The sequence below is a fragment of the Cygnus atratus genome, chromosome 8, assembly GCF_013377495.2.
Source record: "Cygnus atratus isolate AKBS03 ecotype Queensland, Australia chromosome 8, CAtr_DNAZoo_HiC_assembly, whole genome shotgun sequence".
Classification (NCBI taxonomy): Eukaryota; Metazoa; Chordata; class Aves; order Anseriformes; family Anatidae; genus Cygnus; species Cygnus atratus.
In genome coordinates, this window is record NC_066369.1 from 28096676 (window position 1) to 28115653 (window position 18978).

The 18978-nt window shown below is 44.0% G+C and overlaps 1 protein-coding gene across 2 annotated transcripts; it reads left to right on the plus strand.

The window, feature by feature from the left end:
- Nucleotides 1-2318: 2318 nt before the first annotated feature.
- PRKAA2 (protein kinase AMP-activated catalytic subunit alpha 2) lies at nt 2319-15981 on the plus strand. Of its 2 annotated transcripts, none has more exons than XM_050712244.1 (9): nt 2319-2461; nt 4508-4601; nt 5989-6133; nt 6957-7044; nt 9564-9788; nt 11219-11723; nt 14423-14549; nt 14872-15146; nt 15853-15981. In XM_050712244.1, the coding sequence occupies exons 2-8, from the start codon at nt 4542-4544 to the stop codon at nt 15108-15110; spliced, it is 1389 nt and encodes a 462-aa protein (XP_050568201.1). In that variant the 5' UTR covers nt 2319-2461; nt 4508-4541; the 3' UTR covers nt 15111-15146; nt 15853-15981. The 2 variants fall into 2 exon arrangements, with proteins under 2 accessions (XP_050568201.1, XP_035393537.1); XM_035537644.2 differs by having other exon boundaries at nt 14872-15136.
- Nucleotides 15982-18978: the final 2997 nt, after the last annotated feature.

An 18978-nucleotide genomic window follows, 5' to 3' on the forward strand; every position in this document is an offset into this window, starting at 1 on the left:
TTGTCTTGAACAAAGGATGGCAGAGATCTGGGTCTTCTTCCTAGTTCTGCCATAAGCCACTTTGCTTTGCTGTTCCCCGGTTTCCCAAGTACTGTCTTAGTGCACTACAGTTCTTGAATGGGGCCAAATGAAGCAAGGGCAGCTTTCAAAAAAGGTTTATTGAGCTCCCAGCCATGGGGGTAGGGAAGGAGAGTGCAGAGGTATCGCAGCACAAGGGTCAACCAAGTCAAATATCTTGAATACAACTGCTGCAGTTGTTGCTCCCCCTCTGTTCTGCCTTCCCCAGCCTCCTCGGTGCAGCGTGTGCTGTGCATAAGCAATGACAACCTGGGCAAGGAGAGGTCAGTGCCTTTTGCAGGCCTACTGTTGGCCAAAGCACAGCAAGTTGGGGAGGATTTCTTGCAGTGAATGAAGAGGCAGTGCCCAGGCCAGTAAACCTGCAGCAGGCTTTTGCACCCCTTGCACACGGGCTGCTTTGCAGAGTTTTTCTCCAGCAAAGGCTCCCTGCGGCGGGGCAAGTCCAGCACTGCCCTGCTCTCCCATCCCCGAGGATCACCAGGGAAAATGCCTCCTTCGACTATTTTCAGTGCTCTCCTTGTACCACAGGGGAGGAATTACCTCCCTACTTCAGCCCTCAGCTAATCCCTAAATTGCATCCAAACTGCAAAGCTTAGTTTATTTTCATTTCATCAGGTAGTTTAAGTATTACGAGGAGTAAAATGGACATGCAAAGTGGTGCTTTAATTTTCAAGGGCAGTAAAGTGTTTTATTTTTAGGATGCTCTTATTGAGGAAAGAATCTCCAGCAGGTCTTATCTCGTGGCTAATAATAGTGACCTCACGTGCCCCTCGTGACCTCGTGCAGTGCCAGTGTTGCCATCCGGTCCTTCTCAGGCCGCCTGCTTATGCAGTTTGCTTCTGATCAGCTCATTAAAGGCTCCAAAATTACAGACTCTAATAATGTAATACCAGCGTTTGCTCATAATTATTAACTCCTTGTGCTTTATGTTGTTATTGAAGGGGTAGCATTCATTATTAGAGAGACCAGATATGTACCGTAAGCAGGTTTTACCTGCAGTCTTTAGAAAGCCATCTGTACACCACCTCTGAGTATCACACCTTGAGATACTATGAAAGGGGTAGCTTGTGGCCAGAGAACCCTTTTGGATATAAACACCTGCCTGACGGTTTTCAAGCAGTTTCAGTAGTTTGTCCCATTAACTTGACTAAAAATTTTGCTTCCTACAACACAGAGCATTTTTTCTTTTTAAAAATAGTCTATTTGTTGATAGCAAATGGACTAAATTCTGTATTCATTTTACATTACTGATAAATTAGTGCAATTCCACCAGTAACAGTGGTGCTACTCTAGATTATGGTCACTGTTTGTCTTGATGTGTGCAGGAGATAAGCATCAATATACGTGCACCATGCGGATATTATAAAAACACATATTAAAGTTTGTATCTTTTCTACAAGCAGAATTTGCTGGAGCTCTTACTATCCAGCGTGGTGTTCCTGCTGCTTGTCATCAAAACAAGAAGCACACTTAAGGAAGTATAAATAGAAATTCATTTTAGTAATGCAAATCCCACAGTCCTGTTTTGGGCAGGGAGAAATCTCTGTATCTGCTTTCTTAAAGAAGCGTGATGTTCTAGTTTTAAGATTTGGTTTATCAGGGATTTACTCAACCCATATGTGACAGTGGAGATTCTCTGCTGCCATTTAAATATATCTGTTTCTGACCACTGTAACCTTTTCGTGCTATAAATCCTTGCAAATTAGCTTTGGGTATGAACACCTCCAGTAACTCCCTTTGCAGATAAGTCCCCTCTTTTCTTCCTTCACTTCAATGGGAAAATAATAAAGTGAAGAGACACAAACCGACTTTTAAGCACTCAGTTATTCTTTATCCAAATTGTCTTTTTGAATAGGTCTATTGGGATTTGCCTTGTACAAATGTGCCAAATCTAGTTTTAAAGTCATTTATATATTGTGGCACTGATTTCTGACGTCTTAGTTAAGGCATTTTATGAAACATTGCATCATTTTGCTTCCTTTAAACCTGCCACTTTCCTGGGTGTTTGATTCCAACTTTTCTCTCTGAAAGAGGTCTAAGAAACTTAAAGAGCACCTATAGGAAAGATGAGGAAAATAAAGTCCTAATATCCAGACTATATGCAGAACACCCCAAGTTCTGTTGTTTTTTCCCTTCAAGAGTTGCTTTTTGCTTAGAAATTGTCTATCTCAGTAGCTTAAGTTGCTTATGTGAACCTTGCTTCTCTGTTTAGTGACTTTGCAATGCTCTTTTTCTATTTAGTTGGCGAACACCAGCTGACGGGGCACAAAGTGGCAGTAAAAATACTAAACAGACAGAAAATACGCAGCCTGGATGTGGTTGGGAAGATCAAACGAGAAATTCAAAACCTGAAACTCTTCCGGCACCCTCATATTATCAAACTGTAAGTACATTTTCTGCCACATGTTCACCTTACTGCGCCATCTGCAACGTCTTCACGTGGTGACTTGGTTTCAAGAGAAGGCTTATAGCTGTAGAGAATGTTAGGTGCGTGGTCAAGTTTTTGCATTTTAGAGCCAAATGCTCATTTTTGAGAGTCCTCCTGCTAATTTGCCTGGGGACAAAATCAACACATTGAGAAACGATGGAAAATGTGTCTACCATTGGGAGTTTGGGACGTTATACCAGCCATCAGACTTGTCCCTGCACCAATTTTGGCTTAGCTAAAGCTGCACAAAACATCCTCTTTTCCTTGCAGATGTCATTACAAAGCTGCATGGAGAGGATCTGTGCTTTCCTGTGTTGGGATGCTATTAGAAATTTCTGTGATTTCTCCCTTTTTTGGGTTGGTATCTCAGGACTTGAAGCTACTGAGAATCATGCCTGAGGAATTACAGAACAGCCAGGCCCTTAGAGTGAAGCATTGGCCTGAATTCAATAGGATTTATGTTTTAATGGCCTGATTATCCAGAGCTTAAAGGAACACTTTTATTTATTTATTATTTTACATAAGTTTTCAACATTGCCACTCTGATGAACCTGAATTTAAGCTGTAAATCAGCACCTGCACTCCAGCCTCTGGGATTCCTTCTCAATCCCCAGTTTGTGCAGCCAGTCCACATTAATGAGGCACTCGATAATATCTTTGGCATTTCTATAAAAGAAAGCTGTTGAATGGTAACTGCGAGGATAAGTTGACATTTAGGTCAGCCTTAAAACTGGCATGAGATATAGCAAATACCTGGGTCTTAGAGGCAAGGGAAAACAAATTCTCCCTACAGTTAAATAACTAACCATGCAGCAACTGTTGACTTTAGAGTAACTTCACAGTTCCGTGGATTTATTGGAGAACACATTGGTATTATTTTACAAAAAAGCCAGCAAGAGTCCTCAGCTGTGCATGCAGTATCCTGCAAGTCCTGCTCGTACATTTATCAAACAAACTTTTAAAGCCTAGAAATTAAAACCAGTTTAAAAACATTGGTGTCCTACGGTAAATACTGCAATCCTGAAATGCAGTGATAAAGAAAAGAGGTGAGGAGGAGACTACAGTACATAAACCTCCTCTTTCAATCCGTTGTGATGTCCCATCACTTTACATATAAATGGAAGAAATATTAGTGCTACTAATAACTTAGATGTCTGGGTGCAAAGCACTTCAGAAAAATTAAGTTGATCCTATTGATCTTTATGGAACTAACACCTGTTCACTTGCTGATCTCTGAAAATAATTTGAAATCTATTTACCAACTGTAAAAAAAAAAAATAAAAGGGGGGGGGGTGCAAATAATGTGTCTGAAACAGGGCACCTCGGCTGGTGCTGCTATGAAATACTATAGCTGCCTTGACTGTAGCTCATCGCCGTCAGGTTCTGCCAGCTGGGAAACTGAAGTGCATTTGTGGCACTCTGGGATTGTTTAGTGGAGGTGGAGAGTAAATTCCCAAGTCAGTGGGGATACTCTTTCCCCCCACACACCTATCACTAGAATATAAAGGAGTTTAATGTTTGAAAAATAATGTTAATCTGGAGTGCTCATCTTTGTCTCTATACCTTTCCAAGGGCAGCTCCCTCTAGTGTCTAGACTTCCTTTATTTATCTTCACCATGAGGGAAACCAAATATACCCCATTCCCACCCCCATTTTAATAAAGCCTTCGTTTCTGAAGATTTTGTTGCAGATCTTAGCCAAAATGGAAATTTGAAAGTCAGGACAGCCCTAAATGCAACAGGATTCTCTGGCAGAGATTTTAGAGGATTATTGAAAAGCTTGAAGGAAGAAGGTAAATCTGTAAAAGAGATTTTTTTCATAGCCAAGTGAAAGATTATCCTGACTTGCCCCTTGAAATAAGAGATGGCTTTTCAGAAATGGAAAGCAATTATAAATGCAAGATCCAAGCACTGCTTATTTTAAGAGTTGATGTGACATTGATAATCTGTTAAAAGCCTTTCTATTTCTTATTATTGTTTTTTTTCCCTTGTGTTTTTGAAGGTACCAGGTCATCAGCACACCAACAGACTTCTTCATGGTCATGGAATACGTATCTGGCGGAGAATTATTTGATTACATCTGTAAGCATGGACGCGTAAGTGCCAGTACCGTGTCAGGCCAAACACTTGTGTGGGAAGAGGATGATGTTTAGAAGTAAAATGGCTGCTACAGGGAACACGGTTAAGGTTAAGGCCCAAAATAGAAGCTGCTTCACAGCAATCCCATCTGGAGCGTCTCGTACTCGCCTTGCACAAAAGTTGCGTGCCATTTTTTGCAACATTCTGTGATGTATTTTGATACGCAAACCAAAATATCCAAGGTAACGTGTTGCTTAGTGAAAATATTTGGAAAACTACCATATATTTTTTTTAATTTTTAGCTATAGATTGCCTGTCAAACCCCCCTGGTTCAGCAGCAGATTTACGTGTGTGCAGGGCATTGGAGGGGAAGAGCACTCGGTGTGGTCTCCATCCCAGTTATTTTCCTCCTCCAGACTCCCCCTTGGCTCCACGTCAGGCTTTTTGAAGACTTTTTAAGAATGTGGCTTATCTGAACAGCATTTTCAAATGCCAGTATTCCTACTTGGTATAAATCATCTGAGGAGTAGGTTGAGTGCACGAAACGTGATATTATGGTTACAGAGAAAATCACTAGTGGACATCCTCGTAGATAGGGAGCAATCTCAGGACAAAGAGACAAAAATGGACTAAAATGAACATCCAGAATAAGGCTTCAGGTGAAGGATTGGTCCATTATGCATTTCTTCTCTATACTACAATAAGTCAAAAAATTCACAATATTTTTTTTTAGGTTATTGCACTGGTAGGTGGAGCTAACTAATTTACGTTTTTAAGTACAGTTCTGATTTCCAGCATGTTTTGCCCACTTGGGTCTTTTCAATGACCAATTTGGATCCTTTCTGAACTCTCACATTCAGAAACTAAATTTTTCATACAGGGAATATTTAGGAAGTCATCAGCGTAAACAGTCAGTCTCCTGATCATTTTATATGTAGATTTTTTGTCTGTAGCATCACTGCAGTGTTCCACCTTCAGTTTTTTTTTTGTTTTTTTTTTTTTCCCCAAAGCCACCTTCTCCATCTGCCCATGAGGAATTGTTCCCTGTAGCATCCTCTGCAGTGTTTTGATCTCCATATGCTGTACAACAGAGCCTGTCCCCTTGGGAAAGCAGGCCATTGCCTGATAGGTGTCACCAGTAGGTTCTCTGTGACAGGTCAGCCAAATTTAGTTTTCCAATTTCATCTCATTACCCCCGGTTCTGGACTATATCACTTGAAAACACGAGCACATTATTAAATGCCAGTAGGAAATTTGCTTCATTTGCTGCTCCTGGTTCCAGCGTGGTCACAAGCATGTTATAGTTTTGTCTCCACGCTGTGAAACAGTTTTGGCTCCTTGCTAAGGCAAACCTCCCCTCTCCAGCTCTGCAGCCTTCAGGCTGGTTTCCCCTTGCATCTGCAGGTTGAAGAGGCAGAGGCTCGACGCCTTTTCCAGCAGATTCTCTCCGCAGTGGATTACTGTCACCGACACATGGTTGTCCACCGAGACCTGAAACCGGAGAACGTGTTGCTGGACGCGCACATGAATGCAAAGATAGCCGATTTTGGTATGTGACCCCAACAGCATTCCAGAAATGCAGCCAGCTACAAGCCGCTTGCTGGAGCGTGTCTGCGTAGCATGCCTTACAAAACCCAGAGTCTGTTTTCATAACCACTAGCAGTTTCTCTACCTGAAAAGCCCACAGTTATAAACACTGGCCTCTTAGCAAAAGCAGGGATTACTTATTGTAGGCTGTTTCTGTGCTTGCATTAATAATGGAGAAGCAAGGTCATTTGCAAATCTTCACTATGTTTTATTATAATCACCTAATATAAAGATTTAGCTAATTTATGTTTAAGACAGACTCGGCGCAGTTAATTTCAGGGTGAGGTGGCTGCATATGTTTATTTTCATGCGTGTTCTCCTTAGTATAGCCACGTGTTCTTGGCCTCACTTCATTTTCCAAGCGAATGGTTACAGGAGTCTTTAAGTGGCATTACTGTTCGAAATCCAATGTAAAAGCTGGGTTACCAGCTCAGTCCCATTCAGGCCTTTCTAGCAGTGATAAATCCTTTTAAAGATTTACAAATTTCACAACCCCACAGGATTCCCATATAAACAACACATTCTGGAGTGAATTATGTCTCTCTTCCTCTGCTAAAGAAGGCTCTGAGCTTTGCAACTCCGAGAAGCAAAGCTAGCTTGGAGTCAATATTCCTTGTATGGGTGTGAAAAGAAAATATTAAGGGTTATCAAAGCAGCTCAGAGGTTTCTGCCTAAATGATGTCAAATTTTCCCCTCCACTTGCTATATCTCTCCTCGTCTGTTGAGTCCTCTCTATCTGGACTTTCACATCAAATGTCAATATGTAGCGAACATCTTGTTTTTAGGATTGTCCAACATGATGTCAGATGGTGAATTTCTTCGCACTAGCTGTGGTTCCCCAAATTACGCAGCCCCTGAAGTCATCTCTGGAAGGTAGGACATGCCACTTCTAATCAGAACACATGTGAGTACGTGATCTTTAAATTTGCTCTTGGGATTGGAAACAGTTTTGTACATCTAGTAAAAGCAGCCGAGTGGTTCCTGTCCATGTTTTAAGTTTGGGTGAATCTACTGGCAAAATATTAAGGTTTTCTTGGTTAGTACATTTCTCAATGGCTGTAATAGCAAAACATGTTTTGCTAAAGTTGTTTACTCTGGAGGAATTATTAATAGCAGATGTTTACTGTTTATATTGCTAATTAAAGAGGATGAAAATTGCTCTTTGAATGCAAATACTGAGGTTTCAGTTGGAAAGGCTCTTTCAGGCCACCCCCTTCTCTCCTGCCCACCTATAATATAAAACACAACATTAATGAGGAAAATCATTCACTAAGAGAGCAATCAGTATGCTCTTCAGTTACTTCCCTACACTGCGAAGCTCTTGTATTGAAAATCCTTGGCTTCTGGTTCCTTAAGCTAGGCTTTTTTTTTCAGTAGGTTCAGCCATCGTAGCTTTGTTTTGAATTGATGAATTGAACTGACAAAACTCCAGTGCAGTGGCATATCTAAGCTGCATCCTGCCAGTGTGCAGCAGCTGCATGCACACGGCATTTAAACTCATGCTGCAAGGCTGAGTTCAGTCTTGCCACATTGATACAGATGTGTTAACTCCTGTGTTTTTCAGTCAAGAATCTAAGCTACATAGATTTCCCTTACTCTTTCTGTAACAGCATAGTACAAATTATAAACACAGATTTTCAAATTTACAGCCCTCTGCGTGGTCTTTCAGGCTGCCTATCTCCTTTGTATCTGCCCTATACGTTTTAATCATCCTTTGCATGAGCATTAGTTTTCATAATCCAGTATATTTATACCTATAACTTTTAAATCTAGCATTTTGTTTAAAGTTGTGATTATGACTATTTTATGCGTGTTTACACAGGCACATGTGTTGGCAGAGTATCCTAGGAACTAGACTGGTATCCAAAAAGCCTGTTGTGACTATAGCTATATATATGAAAACAAGTAAATCCTCATTGTCAAGAGGGGCACAATGCCAGAAACTCTGCTGTGATTCCGAAAAATATTAACATTATCTCTTTGTCCTTTTCAATAAAGGCCAGAAACACATTTCTTTTCAGCTCATGTAAGAGAGAAGGCACCTGGCAGATTAACAAAAAGTATTTAGTTCCTACAGGTCCTGGTATGCAGAGTGTAATCATTCCAAGGATAGAGGCAATACTGCTTATTAACAAGCAAATTAAGGAAAAAAAGCAAAATCAAAACCTGCCTGTGGCACTTTTTCACTGACCACAGTGTTTCCTGCAGCCGTCCTGCATCAGGACCGCTTGGAGCATCAGTGTGGGTGACTCCTGTGACTTATACCCTTGATTTATGTGCTAAGCTGCCCTTTTCTCAAAGCTGTAACAGCATACGAGAGCTGTGTTTGTGGGGGAGAGGAATGATCTGCTGTTTCTGCCAAGGGGTAAACATGCTGCTGGGGGTGGGTATGGCAGGCAGGAGGAGGTGAGCTGCTTCCAGGACTCTGCTGCCTTGGCAGGTCCAGACCTTGGATTTCAGCGTAACTGAAGGATGCTTCATTTGGGCTTAAAAATCCAACCACTGTTCAAACAATGCGGCTACCAGCCAAGCAATCCAGCCTCCTATCTACTGAAAGCTGGCACGCAGTGGCAGGACCGGGGGGTGGCTAACTGACAGGGCATTTTGAAAATGCAGACTTAACTTTGCTGCTGGTCTCAGTGGGGAAAGTCTCACACTTGAAAGCAAAGATGATAATTTGGTGCTCTGGTAGCATTCAGAGAATGACAGTGTGCACAACTGGTGCTTTTTGTATACCAGGTGTGTCTGCAGCAGAGCTTTTCAAGAGCGGCAAGTGCAGGATGATTAGGTTTCATGAACAGACCTCTGTCTTTCCATTTCCACCTCTGCATTTTGATTTTTCAGCCCCAGGGTAGCACTGCCTTCCAAAGTCTCTAAGAAAGCATCAGTTGTAGCAAAAAGCAACAAACAAATCGACCAGGAGAGCAGGAGCAAAACCCATATATTTGGGATGTCATGACGTGGTGATGCCAGGGAGCACATTAGCAGCTTGTCGGAAGCAGGAACTCTTGCATGCCAGCACACAAACTTCAACTGAAAATAAACACTCAAGAGATACAGTATCTGCTGCCACTTAATCTGCCTCGCTGAATGAATAGAAATTGCTGGCTGAGTTGCCTGGCCCTGGGGGCAAAGGAACAAGCAGCCTGGCAGAGCTCCTGGAAATAGGGGTTTTGGCTTTTCCATAGGTCTGGTGGAGACACTCACATACCTGTTCCTTACGCCATGGAGGAGCGTGGTCAGCCAGCACCAGCTCTGCAGGTCATTTCCTATCACCCTTGTGTGGTTTTGGGCTTATGCAAGTTTTTAAGGCAGCTGGGCCCAGGGAAGGAGAGCGGAGTGGGAGGTGGGCAGAGGGGTGACCCCTTTCTCCTGCCCTTGTCTTCATGCAGGCTGTACGCCGGTCCAGAGGTGGACATCTGGAGCTGTGGCGTTATCCTCTACGCCCTTCTCTGTGGCACGCTGCCCTTCGACGACGAGCATGTCCCCACGCTCTTCAAGAAGATCCGGGGAGGTGTGTTTTACATCCCCGAGTACCTCAACCGCTCTGTTGCCACGCTGCTCATGCACATGCTGCAGGTTGACCCCCTCAAGCGAGCAACCATCAAGGACATCAGGTCAGCCCAGAGCGTGCTTTACAGGAGTAGTCAGCTAATCCAGCTGGGTTTTGTCCTGAGGGATTTAATTTAGGAACCCTCCTACAATGTTCTCTGCTGAAGGAGAGGTGGGTGATGATGAACCTGGGGTGGTGACTTCATTTCTCAGTGGCTTCACCAATGCATGTGAAAAAAGGGCAATAGGTAACTTCCTGCAATTTTATTTTAAAATATATATATATAAATAAAATTTATGTGTGTGTATACATTTCCATATATATATAATGCCGTATTATTGCATTATAAAAATAGCCTCAAAAATTTCTTAAAAGTCCTTTGGAAAATGAGCTCTATCACACAATAATCGTAAGAACTTAATATTCACCAACCATTTTTCAGTATTTAAGAACACATCCCTCCGAATACCAGTTCAGAATAAAAGGGTAGTCAATGTATTTAGTGTCCATTCAGTAAAAAATGAAGAGGAACGCAAGAATTACTAAATTAATCTTAAAATATCTGATATAGCTTAAAATGTGAGCAAGTGGTTTATCTTTAAATGCAACATCCTTTTCTTGTGTAGTCAATGAGTGCACTGCTCATGAGCCTTTGCCAGCGTGCATCACTGTGGGTATTCAAAGTAAAGGGAACAACTGTGCTATTAGGCAGATATTTGAGCCTTCAGATATCATTAAAAGTTCATGACTGCAAATAGGACTTTGAGTAATTTTAAAAAGTTTTGTCAAACTGGAGCCCAATATGTACATTTTATGAAGTTTATGGTAGCCGTTACATGTAGCTGGTGTGATAAGCATATACATAAATGTTACAGACACTTTCAGGACTTCCAATTTTTTTTTTAATATTTTTGCAATTGATGGCCTTAATTTAACCATTCAAGTAAAATCTAGATTATAAATGCCTTTTTTATCTCTTGTGTCCTTAAGACTGGAAGATTTAATTATATGATAGAGCTGCAGCGCACATGGTACGATTACAGTTGGTACGTGGCACCAAAGCTCTCTGTGGCTTTTACCCACTTAATTATCATTGACTTCACTGTAAATCCATGGGAATTGGGGGCCTGGGTGACTTTGAGGCTCAGCATCTCTGTCAGACCCATGGGGATGAAAAAGCATGAGCATCTTGTAAGTGCTGAGGTCTTGCTGCAGAGACAGGTGAGCAAGCAGCTGTGCGTCCACAGTGTTGCAGTGCTGGGGGAACCACGCAGGACCAGGTCCAGCTCCCCTTTCTGTGTCTGAAGATTAGTCCTAGCTTGACCAAGCAATCTTTGTGGGGTACATGCAGCCGCCCAATTTCTCATCCCACCCCCATGCCAGAGAGCTCATTTTCTCCATCTCCTCTCCAGTGCAAAAAATCGCCAGTTCCTCACCAAAGTGGCATCAGTGGTTACCCAGAGCTGACAGTGGCACCTCTCTGCCTTTCCCCAGGGAACACGAATGGTTTAAGGAAGAACTGCCCAGTTACCTCTTCCCAGAGGACCCTTCCTACGACGCCACCGTCATCGACGATGACGCGGTTCGGGAGGTCTGCGAGAAGTTCGAATGCACCGAGTCAGAGGTGATGAACAGCCTGTACAGCGGCGACCCGCAGGACCAGCTGGCAGTTGCCTACCACCTCGTCATCGACAACCGGAGGATCATGAACCAGGCCAGCGAGTTCTACCTTGCCTCCAGTCCCCCCACCGGCTCCTTCATGGACGACAGCACTATGCACATCCCTCCTGGCGTGAAGCCGCACCCCGAGCGGATGCCGCCTTTGGTAGCGGACAGCCCCAAGGCACGGTGCCCTTTGGATGCACTCAACACCACAAAGCCCAAACCCCTGACTGTCAAAAAAGCCAAGTGGCATCTGGGGATCCGCAGCCAGAGCAAGCCCTACGACATTATGGCCGAGGTGTACCGTGCTATGAAACAGCTGGATTTTGAGTGGAAGGTACGAAATATGCTGTAGGGAAGTTTTCAAGGGTTATTTTCATACGATCTGAGTTGATCAGTGATGTTAGTTAAAATGATGGTCACAGCCTCACCTGTTTCCAAACAAATACCCACACCTTGTGATCATCCCTGCTAGTGCTTATTTATACCAACACACTGTGTGAAGATGCTGGCTGTGGCTCAGTATCCATGCCATTTATTTATGGCGTGAAATAAGCGTTTTCTCCCTGAATGCCCTAAGCCTCTGGCTGGAAAGATAATTCTGCCTTGTTTAGCTGTGGGGGTAAGAGGAGCTGGTTACATTTCTAATTTTAGTGGCTAATTCCTTGCGAGGTCATCTCGAGTGCTCCCAAGAAAAGCAACTCCCATTATTTCTGCTTGGGTCATTGCAGCCACATGTCCTGAAATAGCACGATACGTGTTCTCTTATTCCTTCTTACATGGTGATTTCGCAGTGATGGGCAGCTAAGCTCCACCACACTCCTCTCTCACTCCCCTCTCTTCAAAAGAACAGGGGGAGAAAATATGATGAAAAAAGCTCATGGGTAGAAGTAAGGACGAGGAGAGCACTCACCAATTACTGTCACAAGCAAAAGAGACTCAGTGTACAGAGATTAATGTAATTTATTGCGTTTTACTAACAGACTAGAGCTGTTGGAACTAAAAATGAACTAAAACCACCTTCTCCCCATCCACCCTCTTCTATCTTCTCCCCCTGAGCGGCGTAGGCGTATGGGGAATGATGGGGGCTGCGGTCAGTCCCTGACGCTTTGTCTCCAGTGTTCCTTCATGGTCACTCTCTGCCCCTGCTCCATGTGGGGTCCCTCCCACGGGATGCCGTCCTTCCCGAACTGATCCTACAGGGGCTGCCCACAGGCAGCAGCTCTTCAAGAACTGAACCAACATGGCTCCGTACCACAGGGTCCATCCGTCAGGAGCAAACTGCTCCAGCACAGGTCCCCCATGGGCAGCAGCTCCCCCCAGCCCCCCTGCTCCTGCGTGGGCTCCTCTCCACGGGCTGCAGCTCCGGCCCGGGGCCTGCTCCTGCGGAGGCTCTCCATGGGCCACAGCCTCCTCCAGGCCACATCCACCTGCTCCACCAGGGGCTCCTCCACGGGCTGCAGCATGGAGATCTGCTCCATGTGGGACCATGCAGCCCCCGCCCCGCTACCAAAACCTTGCCATGTAAACCTACTGCATCATAAAAGAGGCCCAGAAGAGAGGCTGGGGTGTTTTGGGGGCAGAAGCCATGCTGAAGCTGTTTGTATCATTGATGTGGTGGCATTTTCCTTGACAGAGCTGAAACGGTGACCAGATGTATTTCTAGACAGCTTCCATGGTTTAGGGCTGAGCTTCTTGAAGCCTGATTTAAACCCAGATGACATTTTAATTGATAATATTTGCTTCAGATATTTCTGCAGAGGTACGCAGCATTTGATCACAATCTTTTTCACATTCAGATGAGTAAACCCATGAGTGAGTCCTCACTGTTACTACTGGGCCCAACTTCCTAAAACTCGTTGCAGTCATGGGTGTGAGCTCTTCTGGCCTTTTGCTGCAGCCTTCTGCAAGCATCAGGACCAAGACAGGAGAATTTCTGACTAGGTCTTCATCACCAGAGTCAATACTCTTCTCATTCCAGGTCCAGAGGGTTTTGCAGGTTGAATGTCACACTTCAGCACTTGGAAAATGCCCAGCTTCTGTGCCCATACAGCTTTGTTCCTTCAAGCATGCTGGCACACCTTCCTTCTTCTTGCTCAGTAGCGAGCATCTGCCTGCAGGAAATGCTGTTTGCGTTTGGTAGCTGCATCCCAGCTGGGTCCCAGGCTTTCATCAAAGCCTCGTATCTCCTCCTTATTTTGATAATATTGTTATGTATTTGAAGATACGTAGCGCCCAGAAGCCTGATTTCATGGCACCAGTGAGGAGATGGACTGTCTCCAGATGCACATGCCTACAAGAGCCAGACATTTGTTAGCTGCATGGTTTTGCGGACAGCTAACAAACCTAACGTATTTCTGGTGTAGCTTTGTGAAGCGACTCAGCCAAACGCCTTTATGGAGGCAGTGGAGCTTTTTTCGTACAAGGAGGTTTCACAATAGTCCTTTCCACCCTAAGAATAACTTCGTCTGTGGCTCTTAGTCAAAATAGCTCTCCCATCCATCCAATCGCTTCATAAATATAGCACAGAGAAAAGATCTCATTGCAAATGAGATGCAGCAGATTGTAGGGTGGGAAGTGTCAAGAGAAAATGCGTAGCACAGCTCAAGACTGATTCACGAACACTGAGTTTAGCCGTCCTGATGGGAGAGGTTTCTGTTCCCCACCATCCAGCCTCCCCAGCTTTCCCAGGCACAGTCCTCATATGCGAGTGTGCGAGTGGCCTTGTGGCTCATTTGGCCATTGCAGCTGTTGAGGGAGCAACAATGTCAGCTTGGTGCCTGGCAGACAGGCTGCAAAGGCTTCGTCTGTCAGCAGGGCTGGTGAATCAGAGCCCCAAGAAGCATTTTTAAAAACAACTTCTAAGAGGAAATGATATGAAGCCATTTGCTTAATGTTTTTTAAAAATAATCTTTTCAGAAGCTGTTGTGTTGGTTTCATTTCCCTCAAAAGGTGTCTTGCTAGTGTTTAGGAAAAAAATAAGGATTCTTCTTTCTCCCTTGAATGGTATTCCTTAAAGCCAGTTGCCCGTTGCAGGTGGTGAACTCCTACCATCTCAGAGTGCGCAGAAAGAACCCAGTGACGGGCAACTACGTGAAAATGAGTCTGCAGCTGTACCAGGTGGACAACCGCAGCTATCTCCTGGACTTCAAAAGCATTGATGGTAAGTGGGAAATGGTGCAATGTGAGATGTAAAACATACAAAATGGCAAGTTTGGTGGTTTGGAAGAAAAATAATCATTCTTTCCATTCCCGAATGCTTTTGTAGCACACAGTGCTGTTTCTAAGTCAGTTAGAATTGTAATCATAAAATATCTAAAGTTGGAAGGGACCCACAAGGATTATTGAGTCCAACTCCTAAAGCCCTTCAAATCCATTTATCTCCACTACTATTACTAGTTCCTTAGCAAACATGTTAGGGGTGCCAAACTAATGCTGTGTTTTATTTTTTCTTGCCTTTTTTTTTTTTTTTTTTTGCCTTCAAGACGAGGTGATGGAGCAGAGGTCCGGCTCATCCACTCCACAGCGCTCATGCTCTGCTGCAGGGTTGCACTGGCCGAGACTGAGCATTGATGCCGCAGCAGCCACCGAGTGCCAGTCGCTGATGGGGTCCCTGAGCGGCTCCTTCGTGGGCAGCATCCCCTCGGTGCCCCCGCGCCTGGGCAGCCACACCATGGACTTCTTTGAGATGTGCGCCAGCCTGATCATGGCCCTGGCTCGCTGAGCCAGGCACCAGTCCCCCAGCACATGGTATCGCACTGTGAGAATCGGGTCCGACGTGGCCGTTCCTTCTTTCTTCTTCTTCCTTTGTCCTCCTCACCGCTCCATAGCCTGTGATACAGAACCAATTCCTTTTTTAAAAGATCCAAAATGTACTCCTTTGTACTCTCAAAGGATCCAGTCCCCTCTAACAAGGCACTGAGGAAATCAGGAATAACTTAATTTCACTAGTTAGACCAGGGTGAAGTGTATACAACGAGCTGCTTTTTCCTAGTGAACCAAATGGGAAACGTGGGCATGGATTTGAAGTAGCAAACCTATCACTGACTTTTTGGTAGACACCTCCCTCCTGGTTGATCCTGAATTCACAGAGCTGTGGCCAAGCATCTCTTTCTACAACATACACAGCGTGCAGCGAGGTTCATGTTGTACCCCCTGTGCTGCCCAGAGCAGGGGGAGGATGGGGCTGAGCCTCTGGCAATGCTTTCCTCCTACAACCAGCAGCTGCTGAAGTGCTGCTGCACTGTTGTGGTGTGCCATCCCACCCTCTGTTCTTTTTCCCCTACTAAAGAAGGGTGAGGGGTAGGATGTGCAAAACTCCCATTGCAGATGTGGGGCAGGATGCTGCCGAGCCCCCCCCAAATCCAGTGCTCTGCCCACAATGTTCTCATGGAGGGGGAGCTTCCCTGCACACTTGAGAGCCAGCAGCGTGGCCCTGGCACATTTACCTTTCACCTTTCCTGTAGGAAGCTTTTGGCCATCGTCACCGCCCCAAAACCTCTGCCAAAGCCGCCTGCCTTCGCCCGTCGGAGGATCTGAGAACAAAGAGCTCTGCTGTCCTGATGCTGAAGGGGCTGGGACCTCGCCGCTCCATGGAGAAGGCAGGGATATCTTGAACGTTTCACTGTTCCTTTACTATCTGAAGGATAGGATTTTATACTTTAAGACAAACTGTGGGGATTTTTAAGGTTAAAATTCTTGTTATTTGAGGGTAAACTCTAGTGCATGTGTGACGACTTCTTTGTTTAAAAGAGTTACTACTTCTCATCGCGTAGGCTTAATCTCATGGACAGCGTTGGCATCTGCTTGGCTTTGCTATGGTATTTAATTCCATTTACTTGATTGCGAAGGAACATAATAGGCTAATCAGTCAAGGAACAAATGCTTTATGAAAACTTTGCCAAAAAATCCTGGGTGGTTTTTTTCATACTTTTTTGGTTTTGTTTTAAGAAACAAAACAAAGGAGAACCAATGTTACTGGTCCCAGGAATGTGGTCATTTGATGTTTAAAAAAAAAAATCCATTTTTTTTGATAGCCTCTTATGACCCTAGATGGTTTTTGCTAGGAATTGTTTCTTTTGTACAGTTGCACTTTAATTTATACTTTCTGAAAGTTTCTATGAGAAGCAAGAAAGAGAAAGACACGTTAAGCCTTTTGTACTAATCATTTTAGGTAATGAAGACAAATATGGGATATTTTTGCCATCTACTGGCAGTTAAGTGGACGTTTTCAACTTGAAGTCCCTTTTTTTAACAAACACAAAATTGCCTTACTTTTGTTACAGATTACACTTTGATTCTCACTAGTGTGAATTTCCAGCTCCGTTTTTTCCAGAAGCCGCACAAAGTAGAAAGCTGCCAAAAACCCATCCATTTTGCTGTTAAGTTCTCATATGCAGAATCCAACACAGCAGTGTTTGGATTACAAACCTGACAGCAGAACAATTTTGTTTTTAAAAGAAACACTGGAAATATTTGTAGTACTCCTAGGTTTTGTAATAAGCTTTTATTATATTATCCTTATGAAATAAATACTCTGGGGTGAGGGATGGCTTTGACAGTCTGCCTGGTGGCTGTCAGGTGACGCACGTCTCCTGTGCTCTGGTATAAGAAAGAACAGAGAATCCAGAATCCTGCATACAAAAAAAAAAAGCCCTAGAGCCAAATCTGGCCAGCATCTTGCTCCTTAGGAGCTTTTGGATCAGTGCTGAGATGCCAGCAAAGGTTGGGCAAACAGATCTGGATGTTTTAGGTGCTGGAGATAAGCTCCTCGGAAAGGAGCAGGAGAGGGTGGCCGAGTGGCTGCAGGTACAGACAGGAATTCCCATCGAGGAAACAATTAGGAATGTCCGTGTCCTGCTCCCTGCTGTGAAGTATATTTGTAATGTAAAAGGCTGTTTAAGTCATCACTCACAATTTAGCATCTTGCCAAGGCACTTGTCCTGGAAACAACTGTGGCCCAGCTGATAATGGGCTCGTGCATTAGATGTAATCTGTATTTCAGAAGTGTGTAGATGTACTGATGTCTTGCCTTAAAATTACACTTGTCCTCTGGGATTTCCTACCCTGCAGGACTAGTAGTGTTAAGCAGCAGCACGTTCCCTAAGGAAGAAATAAGTGCTTCCTGGAGGCACGTGGGATTTTTAGGTGGTAGGATAAGACCTTGTGGCACTTTGCATCTTCTCAGACCCATGCAAACATTAACTAAACGTATGGATCTGCAAAACCAGTCCTGCCAAAAAGGCAACAAGAGTGTCTCAGGTTTCCATATGGAGAAAAGCAAAGAGACGAAGCTACTCTCAGCAGAGGCATTGCAGCAAGTAGGTCGGGTGGTAAGCATGTAGAGCTCCAGCCCAGAGCTGGTGGAAGGACCTCAGCGAACAGATCGGATTAAACTCTCCATTAAACAGCCTTACCTAAATCCATGCTGCATTTGGAGATGTTCTGAGACATTTCATCATTTTTATTATTTTTTTTAACTTTCAAATAGGCTGTTTTCTGGTTCCCAGAAGCAAAGAAACTACTGACCTCCAGGTATGCTTTCTGGAGGAAAAGTTTGTTTTACACTGTTACACTGTGGTCCAGTGTTTGAGTTATACTGGTACGTGCACGACCATTAGGAAAAGCAGGGTAGATGTATTTGAAGTAAACAAACTTGAATTCCTCCAAGTGCAATTCTTCATAAGCCACTGGACAGCTGTGCTTTGCAAGCCACAGATTCACCTGAATATTGCTTCAGCCCAACCGGGAGAGAGACACCATGCAGAGGTCAGTTAGGCTCCAGCATTAACCTCCAGCTCCTGGATGAGTTAATTCAGAAATAGCTTGTAATGTACTAGTTGGCAAATATATATATGTGTATATTATATACGCAGGGGCAGTTTGGGTCTCAGGAGTTGGAGCTAAGCAGGCAAAGGCAGCGGGAGGTTTTTGTTTAATAGGCTAGAAGTGCACATGCAGCGTGTGTCCAGTTTAGCTTTCCAGAAGGTGTGTACAAGCACAGGGATGTGGGCAGTGTTGTAAAAAGTGAAGCAACTGGTTCGTATCTGTTGTATATACATTATTTTTTGTGATTATAATGCCAAATCATATCAGAATAGATGAAGTCTGAACAAAGTAACCGTTCTGTCTACTCCGTTTTGTTTTACTGCTCTTTACCATCAGTCTTTTGTGCACCCATGTAGAAGGAAGAGAGACCCTAGCACAGGACATGAAATCGTGCCTTCAACACACATTAGGACTGCTGGAAACTGCAGCTTTATTTCCCGAGGTGCACAAATCCCACAGCTCACGCAGAATCATACCGGTGAGACATGCAGGCCATGTTCCTGAATACTTGAAGTACCATTTGTTGTGCAGTTGGTTTTCTTTTTTTTTTTCTATTGGTTCAGAGAGGGATGGGGGGAAGAATCTCACATCCGTCCCTTCAGGTGAGCCAAACAAATTCCTGCTCCAGCTTCTGTAGTGTTTTGTTTTAAAGTTTTAGGATTCATTTTTGTGTAACTATTTACAGCCACCTTTCTAAAGGTCTTACTTTGATATGGACTCTCCACTTAGTGCTTTCCTTTGGCTTCCTGAGTCCTTCCCTCATC